We start from the raw sequence: 16,219 nt of genomic DNA, 5'->3' as shown, positions 1-16,219 counted from the left end.
CGGGGTTGGGGGTGGGGCTGCTACAGGAATCTGTTGGGAAATACTGCTAACACCCTACAATGCACGAATGACTGACTCCACAACGAGGTAGGATCAGCCCCAATGTCAACAGTGCCATGGTTGAGAAACCCCACTGTAAACGCCATGCCACTGCTGCCATGTGCTAAGCCACAGAAGGAAATAAAATATTTTTAAATCCATTTGAGAGACATTTACTTGAGCAACTCCATGCCAAGGTCCTGGTCCATTTGATAATCAAATGTCAGCATGAACCCACAGCCTTAAATTTCCCCTGCAAACCTGATCATTATAGCAAGCACACGAAAATTTCCTTTTTCTTTATTACGAGCCCTCTTACTGGGTGACATCATTACTCCATTTATTATTACGATGAAGGGTAAAGGCATCCCCACGCAGCTCCTAGGCCATGAGACCACCACCTACTGTGTGGCTGTGGTTTGCCCTTGAAGTGCTTTGCGCCCTCTTACTGGGTTACATCATTACTCCATTTATTAGAGATGAAGACTGTGAAATTGACCAAGGAAAGAGGAAACTGGCCAGTCTGTGGTAACATTTATTGGCTGATCTCGGTGGCGAGGTACCGTAGTGACACAGGCCCAAGGAGAAAGCGGTGAGCCTGTCACACAGAGACTGGAAGTCATTTAAAATCAAAAATGACATTCTAATCCTCTGAATCTGATTTTTGAAGCTGCATCGTATTGCCTTTTTTTCTAGAGCGATGCGTGCAGTTTCAAATTTTATGACAGTAACGGGGTCAATTTAAATGGTGCAGCCAACAGAGTTGCCATGCAACTCCCAGAAATGCATCGCAACGGTGCCGAATCAATTTTCTAGTACAAGTCTGTGCACAGGGGTGGTAAAAGTCACCATTCAAAACTGAAATATGGCTCTAGGAAGTCAGGTTTTTAAGTGGATTTTCTGAGAATGCACAGTTGCTATAGTTACCATCTTTGCAGAGAAAAAGATAAGAGGAACATTTATTAGGCCTCCAAACTAATTCATGTGCTTTGCAGCCTCCGTGAAACCTGCTTGGCTTGCACACATTCACCTACCCTGATGTCCAGATTTCTTCACTGCAGGCATCTTTGCCCGAGCATTAGCTTAAGAACAAATGAGTGGGCTTTGGAATAGTAAAGAGACAAATTTATACCTCCATGAAGAATATTTGGTCAGAAAACCTCAAAAGACTTAGCTCCTAGGACGACATATGAAATGAAAATAAACAACGAAAAAAGGAAATGATTATCTGATTCAATAAAAACATCCCTGTAATAAAACAAAATCTGTTATACTCATCCTGGGAACTATTCTGGGAAAAATACCTACACTCACTCAGTTTTCTCATTTAAGGTAACAAATCCTTAAAGGGGCACCTGGGTGGCTCGGTCGGGTAAGCATCCCACTTCAGCTCAGGTCATGATCTCGCAGTTTGTGAGTTTGAGCCCCCCACATCAGGCTCTGTGCTGACAGCTCAGAGCCTGGAGCCTGCATCGGATTACGTGTCTCCCTCTCTCTCTGCTCCTTCCCCACTCATACTCTGTCTCTGTCTCTCTCTCTCTCTCAAAAGTAAATAAACATTCAAAAAAAGAAAAAAAAAATCCTTAAGAACAAGTGTTCATCTAACTCTGTCAAAAACTTCTGCCCTGAAGCATTAAAAAGTTTGCAGTAAATGATCAGGGATTTTGAAATAGTCTCTCCTGTTTCCATCTGCTTAAACAAACAAAAAACTAAAAGGAAAAAGAAGGTGGGAAAAAAAAAAAACCAGCAGATGAGCCAAAGGGAAGGTTTGGGAAGGGAAACAGCAAGTCCTTCCTTCCCGCTGTCTCCTTACCTACATACAGCTGACCCTTCACCAACGTGGGGGCTCGGGTGCCAATCTTACCACGCAGCTGAAAATGCTCATATAACTTTTTACTCTCCAAAAACTTAACCTATAGCCTAGTGTGACCAGAAGCCTTACCAATAAAATAGTCAAGTAACACGTATTTTGTATATTACATGTATTATATACTCCATTCTTACAATAAAGTAAGCTAGAGAAAAGGAAACTATTAAGAAAGTCATAAGGAACATGGGGCATCTGGGTGGCTCAGTCAGTTGAGCGTCTGACTCTTGATTTTGGCTTACCTCATGATCTCAGGTCAGAGTCATGGGATTGAGCCCCACATCGGGCTCTGCACTGGGCTCAGAGTCTGCTCAAGATTCTCTCTCTCTGCCCCTTCCCCACTCGCATACACTCACGTGAGCTCTCTCTCTCCCTCTCTCACAAAAAAAAAAAAAAAAAAGAGAGAGACAGAAAGAGAGAGAAAATCATAAGAAACAGAAAATACATTTATAGTACTGTACTGTATTTAACCAAAAATATCCACACAAGTGGACCCACACAGTTTAAAGCTGTATTATTTGAGGGTAGGTTGTATTAATTTGCCACAAAACTAAATCGCTTCAATATTCTCTTTGCAACTTTTCTCGGCACTTAGATTTTAAGAGTGACAGAATCATAAAAGAATTGAGGATTTGAAGTGTTTTCAACACTCACTACCCCAGAAGTTGGTGAGCATTCATTCATGTAGTCCCTGGCATCACCTACAATGTTGTAATGTGATGGTTACTAACACTTAAAATCACCAGCCCAAGGCACTCAACTCCCTACATTAACTAAAGGTTCGACTATATTGTGCTTTGAGACAAAAGAGTAAACTAACATAATTTGGAAAGAGTAATACCAGTACAGATCAAAACAGGAACGGATTTTCTGACTAATCCTCCGTTAACCAGGAGTCTAATTGGCCATGACACCTGCTGCTATGTCCCTCCATCACGAGTATTTTGGTGAAATGGGATATTCAAATGACAGGAAAGCCCTCATCTAAACCTACTCCCCATCAGCAAAAACTCCCAGGCGAGGATCAAAAAGCACCCCACGAACACAGACTCCTGAGCCTTTCAGTGTGCGACCTTCGAGAGCATGCTCTCAGTCCGAGATCCCCAAAGGTCATCCCATGGATGCCAGCCTCCATACCTGGCAAAGAACAGCTTCTCCTCCACGTGGTCCAAAAGGCACTTGCACTATCAGCCTGTCCTTGTCCTCATTCTCCAGGTGACCCTGGAGCTTGCCCAGGCTGAGCTGTCCCCCAGGGCCCTCCTCATAAACATAGCCACTGCTCAGGACACTGAGCTTCACGTGGGTCTGGTCAGCCTTGGAGAAAACCAAGTTCTGGACTGTCTCCCGCAGCACACTCTTGCTTGTCACCTGAAAGCCAGCAAGCGTGAAGGGCGAACACAGGCCCAACACTTTACCCCCCTGAGAAAGGTAGGCCACGAATTTCTGGGAAAGGTCTTCAGGAATCGCCTCCCTGGTGGCAATGACCAACAACAGACAGTTGTCCGACCACGGGTCTCTGAGAGCACTTTCCCTTGACAGGCGGTACAGTGTATAGCTCTCGGTGTCCACACAGTCAGCCAGAATGGACCGGACCTCCTGGAACCTGCCCAGGGATTCCTGGGAGGCAGAACCCATGTAGAAGAGGATATTGGGTGCCCTCCCCGTGATGTTGACTCTCCTCCCTTCTCTCTCCAGGCAGATGTCATCAGCAACATCCTCCAAAGTGCCATTGTGATCATACGGGAGATCTGGAATTTTCTCCGCAGATGCAAACTTGACAGATTCAATGGTGCTATTCTCAAGCTCCAAACACTCATGGCAACTAGACAGATGGAGGTGACGGTGCTCGATGGAGCCCACTCCTACGTCACCCTCCCCAGCAGGCTCGCGGCCAGAGGGACCATCTTTCCCTTCTGTGGGTTGTGCACCAAGGACCTTGAGGTCATCTCCACCAACGTCCTCCATAACGTCTGGCTCGGGCTTACTCTCAACGGAAGGTTCAGGATTCTGCTGTAGGATCTGGGCTTGCTTGTTTGAGGCCTGATCCTTAAGTGCCTTCAGAGTGGAGTCCTGCAACTGCACTGCTAAAATACAAACAGAACAGACAGCCCATCAACGCTTCTGGTTTGTCACAGAGCTCAGTTCAAGACCGCACGGTGCTCTCCGCACTCTGTGACTCTCGTTTCAGGGCAGCCCCCTGCCAGTCCCACCTATGTCCCCACCACAACTCTGTGGCATCCTCTGGATCCAAGTCACTGCTCCTGCTGCTGGGTGGGGGGGGTGGGGGGGGGGGGCGGGGGGGGGCCGCGCCTGATGACCCCCTCCCAGTGAAACCCCACGTTTCCACAACACCTGTCCCATGTGAATCAGAGAGGTCATCAGGCCTACTTCCTTACAGATTCAATTTCTTGGGCATCCATCTCCTGTAAGAGAATGAAACTGAGAAACAAAAATAGGTCTATATCTAGTGGGTCCAAGCACACCCCAGGCAGCAGGTGCTCTTGGGACACTTCATAGGATCCACGGGGGAGAAGAGTCTTTGTAGGATCTTATCTCAGGACTGAAATAGAAGTTTACAATCTCTGATTCAAAAAACATTTATTGGGGCGCCTGGGTGGCTCAGTCAGTTGAGCGTCCAACTTTGGCTCAGGTCATGATCTCAAGGTTCGTGGGTTCGAGCCCCACGTCGGGCTCTGTCCTGACAGCTCAGAGCCTGGAGCCTGCTTCTGATTCTGTGTCTCCCTCTCTCTCTGCCCCTCCCCTGCTCACGCTCTGTCCTTGTGTCAAAAATAAACAAACATTAAAAAAAATTAAAAAAAAAAAAAAATTTATTGATGGGCCTCCTGGGTGACTCAATCGGTTAAGAGCCCAACTTCAGCTCAGGTCATGATCTCTGCAGTTCGTAAGTTCAAGCCCGCATCGGGCTTGCTGCTGTCAGCTAAGAGCCCACTTCGGATCCTCTGTCCTCCCCTCTCCCTGCACTTCATGCTGTCTCTCTCAAAACTAAACATAAAAAAAGAAAACAAAAAAAAAAAACGGTGCTTGGGTGACTCAGTCAGTTAAACATCTAACTTCAGCTCAGGCCATGATCTCACAGCTCGTGGGTTCAAGTCCTGCATGGGGCTCTGTATCGACAGCTCGGAGCCTGAAACACGCTTTGGATTCTGTGTCTCCCTCTGTCTCTGCCCCTCCCCCTCCTTCTCTCTCTCTCTCAGAAATTAATAAACATTAATAGACATATTAAAAAGAATTTTTAAGCATTTATTGAGCACTTGTTACACATCTGACATGGTATCAGGCACATGCACATGCCAAATGGGAAAATTAAGTAATTTACACAGATTTCCGGAGCTAGTAATGCACATTTGCTCAGGATACAAATGAAGGCTTTCACGGACATAGAAACCCAATTTTTAAGCCTAATTAAGGAAAAACATTTTGCATGTTTCCTAAAAAAAGACATTGTAATATTGTAATATATATTGTAATATATATATTTTTTTAAGTCAAAAACTCCTAGATTTATATCTTTATAGTAACACTGGCTATGGTTTCCATTCAGTCGAACTACAGTCTAGAAACTAGTTATATTTTTTAGATTGTGTGAAACAAATATTATATGGCTTCTACATTTGCACAGCATCTCATGGACAGTGCAATTATGGGAAATCCTGGTTTAAAAATTTAGAATGGGGGTGGCAGGTGGCTCAGTCAGTTGAGCGTGACTCTCAATTTCGGCTTGGGTCATGATCTTGAGGTTCATGGGATCAAGCCCTGCGTCGGGCTCTGCACGGACAGTATGGAGCCTGCTTGGGATTCTCTCTCTCTCCCACTCTCTCTGCCCCTCCCCGGTGTGCTAGCTTGCATGCTCGCTCACGTGCTTTCTCTCTCAAAATAAATAAACATTTAAAAAACAATTAAGTAAAATAAATTTTAAAAAATTAAAGACACCTCCAAAAAACCTGACATGTGTATGAACCTCATACTATTATAATTATATCCAACCCATTTAATGCATTAAAGATAAGCATCGACCTTAAGCCACACCGAACAAGAGTGCCCAACAGTCCTTAAGCTAATAACCAATGGCTATGATGGAAACATTTTTTTTTTTAAGTTCTTGTTTATTTAAGTAATCTCTATGCCCAACCTGAGGCTTGAACTCATGACCCAGAGACCAAGAGTATCACACTCTTAAAACTGAGCTAGCCAGGCACCCCTGATGGTAACATTTCTAAAGTCACTTACAAACGATCTTTTGGGGTACCAGTCCATCAGCCATCTGGAGTCTATCTTCCATGAACGCCACCCCCAGCTTGCTGAAGTTGTCCACACTTGCTTCAGCGATTAATTGGTAAGGATCCCCAGGTCTGCAAGCTAATGGCAAACAACAGTCGGACCACTTCACGATCTGAGAATACACGGGTGAAGGAGGAGGAAGACAAAGAGAGGGTGAGATTGTTCTTCTCTAAAATAACCTGATACTTTACTTTTCCCTTCCACTCCCACCACTAAATTACAGTCAAACATAATGAGTTACTGGATATCGCATTTTATTAACATCAAAGTGGCTCGGGCTCGAACATTCTTGTTTCCACCGGACAACAAGGCTTCCAAAGTACTAAATACAATCCTCTCTTTTAAAAACAATTGAGGGGGTGCCTAGGTGGCTCAGTCGGTTGAGCGTCCGACTTCAGCTCAGGTCGTGATCTTGCGGTCCGTGAGATCGAGCCCCGCGTCGGGCTCTGTGCTGACCGCTCAGAGCCTGGAGCCTGTTTCAGATTCTGTGTCTCCCTCTCTCTCTGACCCTCCCCCATTCATGCTCTGTCTCTCTCTGTCTCAAAAAGAAATAAACGTAAAAAAAATTTAATTAATTAATTAATTAAAAAAAGCGATTGAGGTCCCAACCACTTTTCAAGGAGCTGAAAGGGGAAAGGGCCATTCTCCAGACATGGAAACACATCAATTTGCCTTCAATAACAGGAAATAGGAGAAAGCAACAGGTCCACAATATCCAGTGATTTATAATGTAACCTGTAGACCAGCTTTGCTCTAAGTGTGGTCTAAGACCAACTGCACCGGAACTCCCCAGGGGCCTGTGAACACCTCCCGTCTGGGCTCCGGGCTCCGTCTGGCGTGCCGGACTCTGCAGCTGCAGCCCAGGAATCAGAAGTTCTAAAGGGGCTTCCCAGCGATTCCTAAAACTGGAAAACTCCAGAGAGCTCCCGCCTGTGCCGGTTCAAAACTCCGTCCTTGATGTGCTCCAGTTTTTGTAAAAGAAGAATGTGAAACTAGGACAAGAAGGGGAGCCCCAAGGGACAGGAGCCTGGCTCTGGAGTCAAGGACCTGGGTCTGGGTCAGACTGGGCTCATCTTGGCTGTGTGTCCTCAGGCAAATCTCAGAACCCCGTGAGTCCCAGCTTCCTCATTCCAGTCATCTTTTAGGTTTGTTGTGTTAATGAGATTAAAGAACATATGTAATGCCCCCAGCAGAAAGCCTGGGACAGAAAAAGTGTTCAATTAGTGAAAGCCACTATTATAGCTATTAATGAAGCTGGTTTTAAAAGCAACAGAGTGGTCTTTTGTTAAGATGCCATGAATCATTTCTCTGCTTCCCAAAATAAATTGTCTCAGCGATACACTGCCCCAAATTTCCTAAACGGAGATAAATGATTTTGAATTCCATTTTTTTATATTGATAGGTTAGGTTTTTAGAAGTGACTCTTGCTGAAAACAGTGAAAACACGCTGGATAACATCAATAGAACATCATTTTAACAGCACTGAAGAAACAAACTAGACAATGAAGTATTGTCAGGCCCAAGGCTGGGGCAAATCCCAACCCTAGAAGTAAGGGGAATTGCCACAAGTCAAACCGTGATGGTACCTGCTCATCCAGGAAACGTGGGGTTCAAAAGTCAAGGTCCAATTGGCATCATAGGTCTGGCATATAGATCAATGGAACAGAACTGAGAGCACAGAAATAAACACACATATCTACAGACAACTGATTTTGGACAAGGTTGCCCAGAAAGGCAACGGAGAAACCACCAACTTTTCAAAGACAGTGCCAGTACAACTGGGTATCTATATGCAAAAGAATGAAAATGGACCCCTACCCTAACGCTATTTACACCAGGTACAAAAATCAACTCAAACTGGATCAAGTCCTCAATGTAAGAGCTACAACTACAAAATTCTTAGAAGAAAACAGGCGTAAATCGTCATGACCTTGGATCAGGCAATGGTTTCTCAGATAGGACACCAGAAGTACAAGCAACAAAAGAAAAACCAGATAAACTGGACTTCATCAAAATCTTTATGCTTCAGAGAACAGCTTCAAGGAAATAGAAAGACAATCCACAAAACGGAAGAAGATGTTTGCAAACCACATACGTGATAAAAGACTTGTATCTTCAACGTACAAAAACATAAAGAACTAGAAAACAAAGGGTCTGAACAGACATGTCTCCAAAGAAAAGATACAAGTGGCAATAAGCACTTGAAAAGATGCACAACATCCCTAATTAGTCATTAAGGGAAACACAAATCAAAACCGCAGTGCGACGCTTCACCTCTACTGGGATGGATACAATCAAAAAGATGGTTACTAACAAGTATTACGGAGGATGTTAAGCAATCAGATGTTGAGCAATATTTCTATTGCTGATAGAAATATAAAATGGTGCATCCTCTTTGGAAAAGGCTTGGGGCACCTGGGTGGCTCAGTCAGTTAAGCATCCAACTTCGGCTCAGGTCATGATCTCACAGCTCAGGAGTTCGAGTCCCACACAGGGCTCTGTGCTGACAGTTCAGAGCCTGGAGCCTACTTTAGATTCTGTGTCTCCCTCTCTCTCTCTGCCCCCTCCCTCCCTCTTTTGCTCACACTCTGTCTCTCTCTGTCTCTCACTCCCCCTCTCAAAAATAAATAAACATCAGGGGCGCCTGGGTGGCTCAGTCGGTTAAGCTTCCGACTTCAGCTCAGGTCATGATCTTGCGGTTCGCTGAGTTCAAGCCCCGCATCGGGCTCCGTGCTGACAGCTCAGATCCCGGAGCCTGCTTCAGTTTCTGTGTCTCCCTCTCTCTCTCTCTGCCTCTCCCCCACTCACACTCTGTCTCTCTCTCTATCTCTCTCAAGAATAATCATTAAAAAAAATTTTTTAATAAAAAAATAAACATTAAAAAAAAGGCCTGACAGTTCTTCAAAAAGTTAAACATAGAATTACCAAACGACCAAGCAATTCCACTCCTAAGTATGTAACTAAAGGAACTGAAAATGTACGTCCACACACAAAAGTTGTATACAGGTGTTCACAGCAGCATTAATCACAATTAACCAAAGAGTGGAAACAACCCAAAGGTCCATCAGCAGAGGGAGGGATAAGCAAAGTGCATATATCCATACAGTGGAGTATTTTATTCAGCCATGATAAGAATGAATGTCACATGTAGATGAATGTCACATGTCACAACTACATCACAACACACCTACTTGCCACAACATGGCTGCATCTTAAATACACGATGCTAAGTGAAGGAAGCCGATAACTAAAGGTCACATATTACACGATTCCATGTGTATGAACTATCCAAAACAGACAAATCTAAACAGTTAGAAAGTAGATTAGGGGTGGCCAGGCCAGGGATGGGGGAGTGGAGAGCAGCTGCTGATAGATACGTAGTTTCTTTGGGGCACAATGAAAATGGCATTAGGTAGCAGTGATGACTGCACAGCTAATGAATTCTAACTGTATACTCTAAAAGGATGAGGTTTATGGTATGTGAACTGTATCTCCATTTTAAAAAGAAAAAAGAAAAGAATCAAGGCAGTTGAGTTATTTCCACACTGTTCCAGGGCAGTCTAGATAGTGGGAGGACTCCAGAGCCCAACTTCTGGAACTGAGTCCTGGCTCCCCTGGCTAATAGCTATATGACCCAAATGACCCAAGCAAGTCACTCAAATTCACCATGCTTGGGTTTCCTGTCTGTAAGGCAGAAGTGGTAAGACTACCTACCTCAGAAGGTTACTGGGAGAGATCAACGGGAGTCATACGCAAAGTACCTGGTCCATAGAGAGGCAGTCATACTATTCTAAACATGGAGTCCTCAAAACAGGTATTCTCAGTGGGGACCGTATACCCGCCAAATGGGAAAAAAACTGGTTTGAGGGTGATGGAGGGGAGTGGGGGTGGAGGGTGAAAAAGTTCTAGATATCACAAGAGTTTGTAGCCCTCCAAGGGTGAACTCCGCCCCACAAAATCCTATTCCTTAGTATTTCATTTCTCTCCTTAGATTCCAAATTGAATCTAATGTTTCTAATTCAGGAAGTCATTTTAAAAGATGGGAATCACTGTCTTAGAAGGAAAAATAATGAATGCAAATCCTTCACAGTCAAAAGGTGGAAACCCACTGGGGCGCCTGGGTGACTCAGCTGGTGAAGCGTCCAACTTGGGCTCAGGTCATGATCTCATGGTCTGTGAGTTCAGTTCGAGCCCCTCATCGGGCTCTGTGCTGACAGCTCAGAGTCTGAAGCCTACTTGAGATTCTGTGTGTGTGTGTGTGTGTGTGTGTGTGTGTGTGTGTGTGTCTCCCTCTCTCTGCCCCTCCCCCCCTCATGCTCTCTCAAGAATGAATGTTAAAAAAAAAAAAAAAGGTGGAAACCCACTAATGGGTCTAGAATATTTGGAAAAAGAATCCTCAGAATTTCCTTCTGGCTCTACATGTGGCCTTCCTTCCACTTGATCACCAACTTCTCTACCTCCCACCAGATGTGCAGCCAGAGTAGGGTTCACCTGACCAGCGTTTCAGTAGGACTCTGCATTTCAAATCTGACCTCTCTGATCCAAGATGAGAGCAGAGCTCAGAAGCTTACAGTTCAGACACATATTTAGCTGATTTCCAGCTTTGAGAATAGAGGAAGGATGTCAGCTCAGGAGGATAAGAAGATAAACTATCGCCTTGGCAAGAGGAATTTGCAGATGAGGGTGAATGGGAAACGTGAAAAGAAACAGGATAACCAACGTCCTGAATGAGGCTAAAAGCACCGGTGTTCTCAGGGCTATGGCTGGCAATCAAAGAATGAGGAAAAACACTCAGCCAGTGGAGACCCAGCTCAGAGTTTAGTCATTCAAAAGCAGATTTAGCACCTTGCTGGAGCAGGCACTGCTGGGGAACGATGCCTTGAAGAAAGCATTTAGCGTAAAAGGGGCCAATAATTAAATTCTCCCCCCACCCCCGCCCCCAGAAGGGGAGAAGTGGGAGATAAACGAAGCGTGGGGAAGGACAGGAAGAGGCCAGAGAACAATACACACAGGTCCCTGATCAAGTTTCTCAACTCAGCCAGCTGTTTCCTCACCTAAGTGCATTTCCTTTTTGTAGAAACGTGGTCCACGAGCCACAGACCATGCAAACTCCTCAAGCAGCGCTGTGTGCTCCATCAAAGCAAAGCCACACTGTCACTGATGCATCCAGGGCCATTTGTCTAAGAGCAAACAGGGCACTTCCACTTTGCCCTTCAAGGTGGAAACAAAGGGACCGAGAAAGAAAGGGGAAGTCAAACCAAAGGCTTACTCCCAAAGATCAAAGCTAAGGAAGCCCTGGTCAGCCCTACACAAAGGGATTTCCTGGCAGAAATCCCTTCCATAACCAAAGCTCCTGACTTGTCGTCACCCTGATTGACAGCAGGCAGCGGTGGTACACCTGCTCCACTCAGCGCACGTCCATGAGGAAGGCCCAGGGCCAAGAGGCACTCGCTTCAATTCTCAGGGGTGGCTCTCTAACCAACTGTCCTTCCCAAGGCCGCCCGCAGCACGCGGTGGGCTGAAGTTCTACAGCAAAGGTGGGAATAGCCAGTTGATAGTTAACCAAGTGATGACTAATTTTATGCGTCAACTCAGCTAGGCCATGGTACCCAGACATGTGGCCAAATTTCCATCCTGATGTAACCGTGAAGGTGTTTTTTAGATGTGATTAGCATTTTAAGTCAGTGGACTTTGAGTCAAGCAGTTTATCCACCATAATGTGGGCGAGCCTCACCCAATCAGTTGAAGACCTTCTGAGAAAAAGACTGAGGTCCCCCAAGGAAGAAGGAATTCTGCCCTCAGATGACCTCCTGACTCAACAGCCACACCTACTGTGGTGCACACACACACACTCCCTGTTGGGTCTGCTTCTCTGAAGAACCCAGACTACAAGTTACAATCAGTTCTCCAGTCAGATAATTGATGTTGCTAATGGAACTGGCTCTTATTCCTTTCTTCCAAATCAACTTAATCACACATTAGGTTTTTATAATTTTTTTAATGTTTATTTTAGTTTTGAGAGAGAGTGTCAGCAGGGGAGGGGCAGAAAGAGAGGGGGCGACACAGAATCCAAAGCAGGCTCCCGGCTCTGAACAATCAGCACAGAGCCTGACGTGGGGCTTGAACCCACGACTGTGAGATCATGACCGGAGCCGAAGTCAGACGCTCAACCGAGGCACCCAGGCGCACCTGGTTTTTAAAATTTCTAGTGACAAACTGGATGAAGGAGTGTGAGGCACGCAGAGATGGGAAGCGTGTGACGCTGGGAGAGCGAAGGAAGGGGGTTACCTCTGGCGTGAGGGTAACCCTGCAGACTTCAGGTTTGGAAACACAGAGGGAAAGGATCACGACAAACTTCATTCTCACGCTCTGTTACTTCCAAGGATAACGTGCCCTGTGGCACTTTTAGGAGAAGGGTACCGGAAAATCGAGTGACAGTGTAAGGGGCGTCACAACTCCATAGCAAGCAGGAGCTGTAATGAGCTGAGGGATGAAACCAAGTGGTACTTGAAAACCAGGACTGAGCAGACACCCAAGGAAAAGGAGGGTTCAGGTACCTTAATCTTCTGAGAAGGTGAGAGTTAGTCAGAAAATAACAGAAATACCCTTGTTGACACACCCTTTTTCTATTTCTTGGGTTCCGTATGTGTCCCCTAAGCACCTGAGGCCCCCTAAGGTATACTGCATTAGCATCCCCAAGTGCTCACTGCCCACTTTACGTGCCCACCCCACTGATCCTGGGAAGCTGAGAGCAGAAGATTTAAAAGATATCCCAGGTGTTCCAGTTATCCATCGCTGGGCAACAAACAACCCCCAAATTTAGTGGCTTAAGCTAATCGTTCATCTTGCTCGATCTCAATAGGGGCAGGGCTTGGCAGGGGCAGTTCAACTCTGCTCCATGCGGCTAAGGTGCCTCAACTGGGCCCAGACGATCCCCATCCAAGATGGTTCCCCAAGATGGTTGCCCACCAGCAGGAGCTTCCTCACTTGGCAGCATGGGAGCTGAGTTCCAAGAGCCCAGGCGGAAGCTGCAAAGTTTCTTATGATCTGGCCTTGGAAGTCCCAGAACGTCATTCCACCACATAACCCTGGGTACACAAACCATCTACTACACCGAGTTTCTGCCAGCTCGTGCTCCTGCCATCTGCACGCGAATGGCACGTCCCCAGACGGACATGCTCCTTCAGTCTGGGTCCCTGCACAAGAAGGATGCATGGAGCAGAGCCCAGAGCAGAGTCACAGCTTAAAGCAGCGAACCTGCTGAGCCTATATTGTAACATAAGCAAGAAACCAGTATTTGTTAGAAGCAATTGAGGTGCTAGGGCCATGTGTTATTTCAGCAAAGCTGACCAAACAACGCACAAACTTGCATTGCTTTCAGCAGTCCCTCCACCAGCCCTCCCTGCCATATTCCCGATCTCCACGAATGACCCAGCATCCACCAAAAACGACTGTCCATTGGGTGAAGTCCAAGCTCCTAACTAGCACACAGAAACTTCTCGTGATCTGTGCATATGCGTGTCTGTACGACTGAAGGATATTCAGTTCTGCTACACAGAAAACAAGAAAAACCAACAGCACGGATGGGACTTGTACATCAAGTTAGGAACTTGTCAGACACCCTAAAGATAGATGAAACAAATGGAAAATACTTGTAATGAACCCAGATAAAAAGGAAAGAACAGAGAGTATTTATTACCCCTAGGCAGAAAGTCATGGACGGACCAAGTAAATCTTAAATATTAAGGGGCCCCTGGGGGCTCAGTTAAGAGTTCAACTTCAGCTCAGGTCACGATCTCACAGTTCGTGGGTTCCAGCCCCACGTCGGGCTCTGCGCTGGCAGCTCGGAGCCTGAAGCCTGCTTCGGATTCTGTGTCTCCCTCTCTCTCCGCCCCTCCCCTGCTCACACTCTCTCTCAAAAACAAATAAACGTTAAAAAAAAATTTAACACACAAATTACATCACCTCCAGATTGGCAGTATATCATCCCTAAATCAGTCACCCATTAGGGCCCCATGTATAGTCTCTAAAAACAGATAAGAAGCACAGGTGGCACAGCACAGCACTTCCAGGCATACACGTCCTGAGTCTCTCCAAGAGAACAAGTGTGGCTGGCCCCACGCACATACACGTCCTGAGTCTCTCCAAGAGAACAAGTGTGGCTGGCCCCACGCACATACACGTCCTGAGTCTCTCCAAGAGAACAAGTGTGGCTGGCCCCATGCACCCTCCATCTGCTGAGCCCCCAGTTTTAACCTCATCTCTGGCTCCTGTAACTACGCCCTTGGTGAGAAAGGCTGGTGCAGCAAAGAGGCAGGATGTGTGAACACTGCACAGCCCAGGATTCAGGGGTACAGTCCTTCCACACTGCAGGCCCCTGATCCTAAGTGTTAACTGACCCCAGATCTCTCCAGGTGTTCCTTGTGCATGTTCCAAAATTATTTAATAAGCTGTGAATTATGCATTTTAACTTGATCTGCAAGCTTCTCGACTCTGTGACTGTTGGGAGAACCTGCCTGGCAATGTTTAAGATTTTATTTTTTAAGTAATCTCCACACCCAGTGTGGGGCTCAGACTCACAACCCTGAGATCGAGAGCCGTGTGCGCCACTGACTGCCAGCCAGGCACCCTTGCCTTGGCAATGTTCCTAGAAGCTACTGCTGCACCCAGGTAATTTCCCATGCAGCAGTCCAGCCCCATCTTTCCCCTCTGTCCTTACCTTGGACCACTCCCCCAACTCATGTCACCAGAGACTCCAATTTTACTGGACCGTGTGCGGTTGCCTCGGGTGCAAACTTCCGTGTGCTTGTGCCCTTGCTGTTCTGCCTGGGAAGCCCTTCCTTCCTCTGCACCAAATTCCTGTTTTTTCCTGTAAAGCTCAGACATGACCTCTGCTGAAAGGTCCTTCCTGTCCTCACCCCTACGTAGACAGGTTGCCCACCACCCCCATCCATGCCTTCTCACTGTACTTATCATGTTGAAACTTTAATCGTTCCTTTACTTAGCTGTCTTCCCTCCCACACTGTGAGCTCCTTCAGATGACAGGGACCATCATCTCTGAATGCATCTGTCACCTCCACATGACACGTAACTCCAGCTCTGGCACACAAGCCGGCATATAATAGGCACTTGATAAACCTTGGATGAGTGAATGAATGCCTTGGTAAGAGTACAAGGAACATAACTGAATTTTCTGCAGCAAAGAATTATGTAAGTTTTTTGGGTCATCAATTCTTACTAAATAGGACTGCTGATATCAGTACAGAAGATATTGAAAACTGAGCTGAATCTATCATGCTCCACTGGTATTTGTTACAGCACCTAGCAAAATAATTGGAACATAGTAGATGGTCAATAAACAGGTTAATGAATGACTAAGTGAAAATATGAATATATGAATGCTGTTTTTTGAAAAACTGAATTCCTCAGATTCACTTATTTGTTGTTAGGGTCTATAGAATGACCACAAATGAAAGCCATTTGAGCTATCCCAAATTCAAAACGATATTTTAAGGGGCGCCTGGGTGGCTCAGTCGGTTAAGCGGCCGACTTCAGCTCAGGTCATGATCTCACGGTCCGTGAGTTTGAGCCCCGCGTCGGGCTCTGTGCTGACAGCTCAGAGCCTGGAGCCTGTTTCAGATTCTGTGTCTCCCTCTCTCTCTGACCCTCCCCCGTTCATGCTCTGTCTCTCCCTGTCTCAAAAATAAATAAACGTTAAAAAAAAAAATTTTTTTTTAATAAAAAAGAAAAAAAAAGATATTTTAAGTATCTGTAGGAGTTCTATAATCCTAGGAATATGGAAGAATGTAACCTTTCATTAAGTTCAAAAGTCTTTTCTTACATTTATATTTTCAACTTAGTATCTTAGGGTCCTGTTAAACTCAAATGACTTTAGAGTTAAGTGCAAAATAGATTGATAACAGCCCCCCATGCGAAATCCCATTAAGCAATCAACCTTAATGAGGACAGTGAGATACAAGATCAACTCCTTTTTTATTTTTTTTAAGTTTATTT

The 16,219-nt window shown here is 45.7% G+C and overlaps 1 protein-coding gene across 4 annotated transcripts in view; it reads right to left on the bottom strand.

The window, feature by feature from the left end:
- HLCS (holocarboxylase synthetase) overlaps positions 1-16,219 on the bottom strand; it is a 222,032-nt gene that overhangs the window by 193,257 nt on the left and 12,556 nt on the right. For all 4 annotated transcript variants that reach the window (XM_078452801.2, XM_078452798.2, XM_078452799.2 and 1 more), the window contains 2 exons: positions 6,155-6,317; positions 3,044-3,990 (listed from right to left, as the gene is read on the bottom strand). In XM_078452801.2, coding sequence (XP_078308927.1) covers positions 3,044-3,990; positions 6,155-6,206 — 999 coding nt within the window. In that variant the 5' untranslated portion in view covers positions 6,207-6,317. The remainder of the gene's footprint in view (positions 1-3,043; positions 3,991-6,154; positions 6,318-16,219) is intronic.

The sequence above is a fragment of the Panthera onca genome, chromosome C2, assembly GCF_046562875.1.
Source record: "Panthera onca isolate mPanOnc1 chromosome C2, mPanOnc1 haplotype 2, whole genome shotgun sequence".
Taxonomy (NCBI): domain Eukaryota; kingdom Metazoa; phylum Chordata; class Mammalia; order Carnivora; family Felidae; genus Panthera; species Panthera onca.
This window is presented reverse-complemented; position numbering and strand designations above follow the sequence as displayed.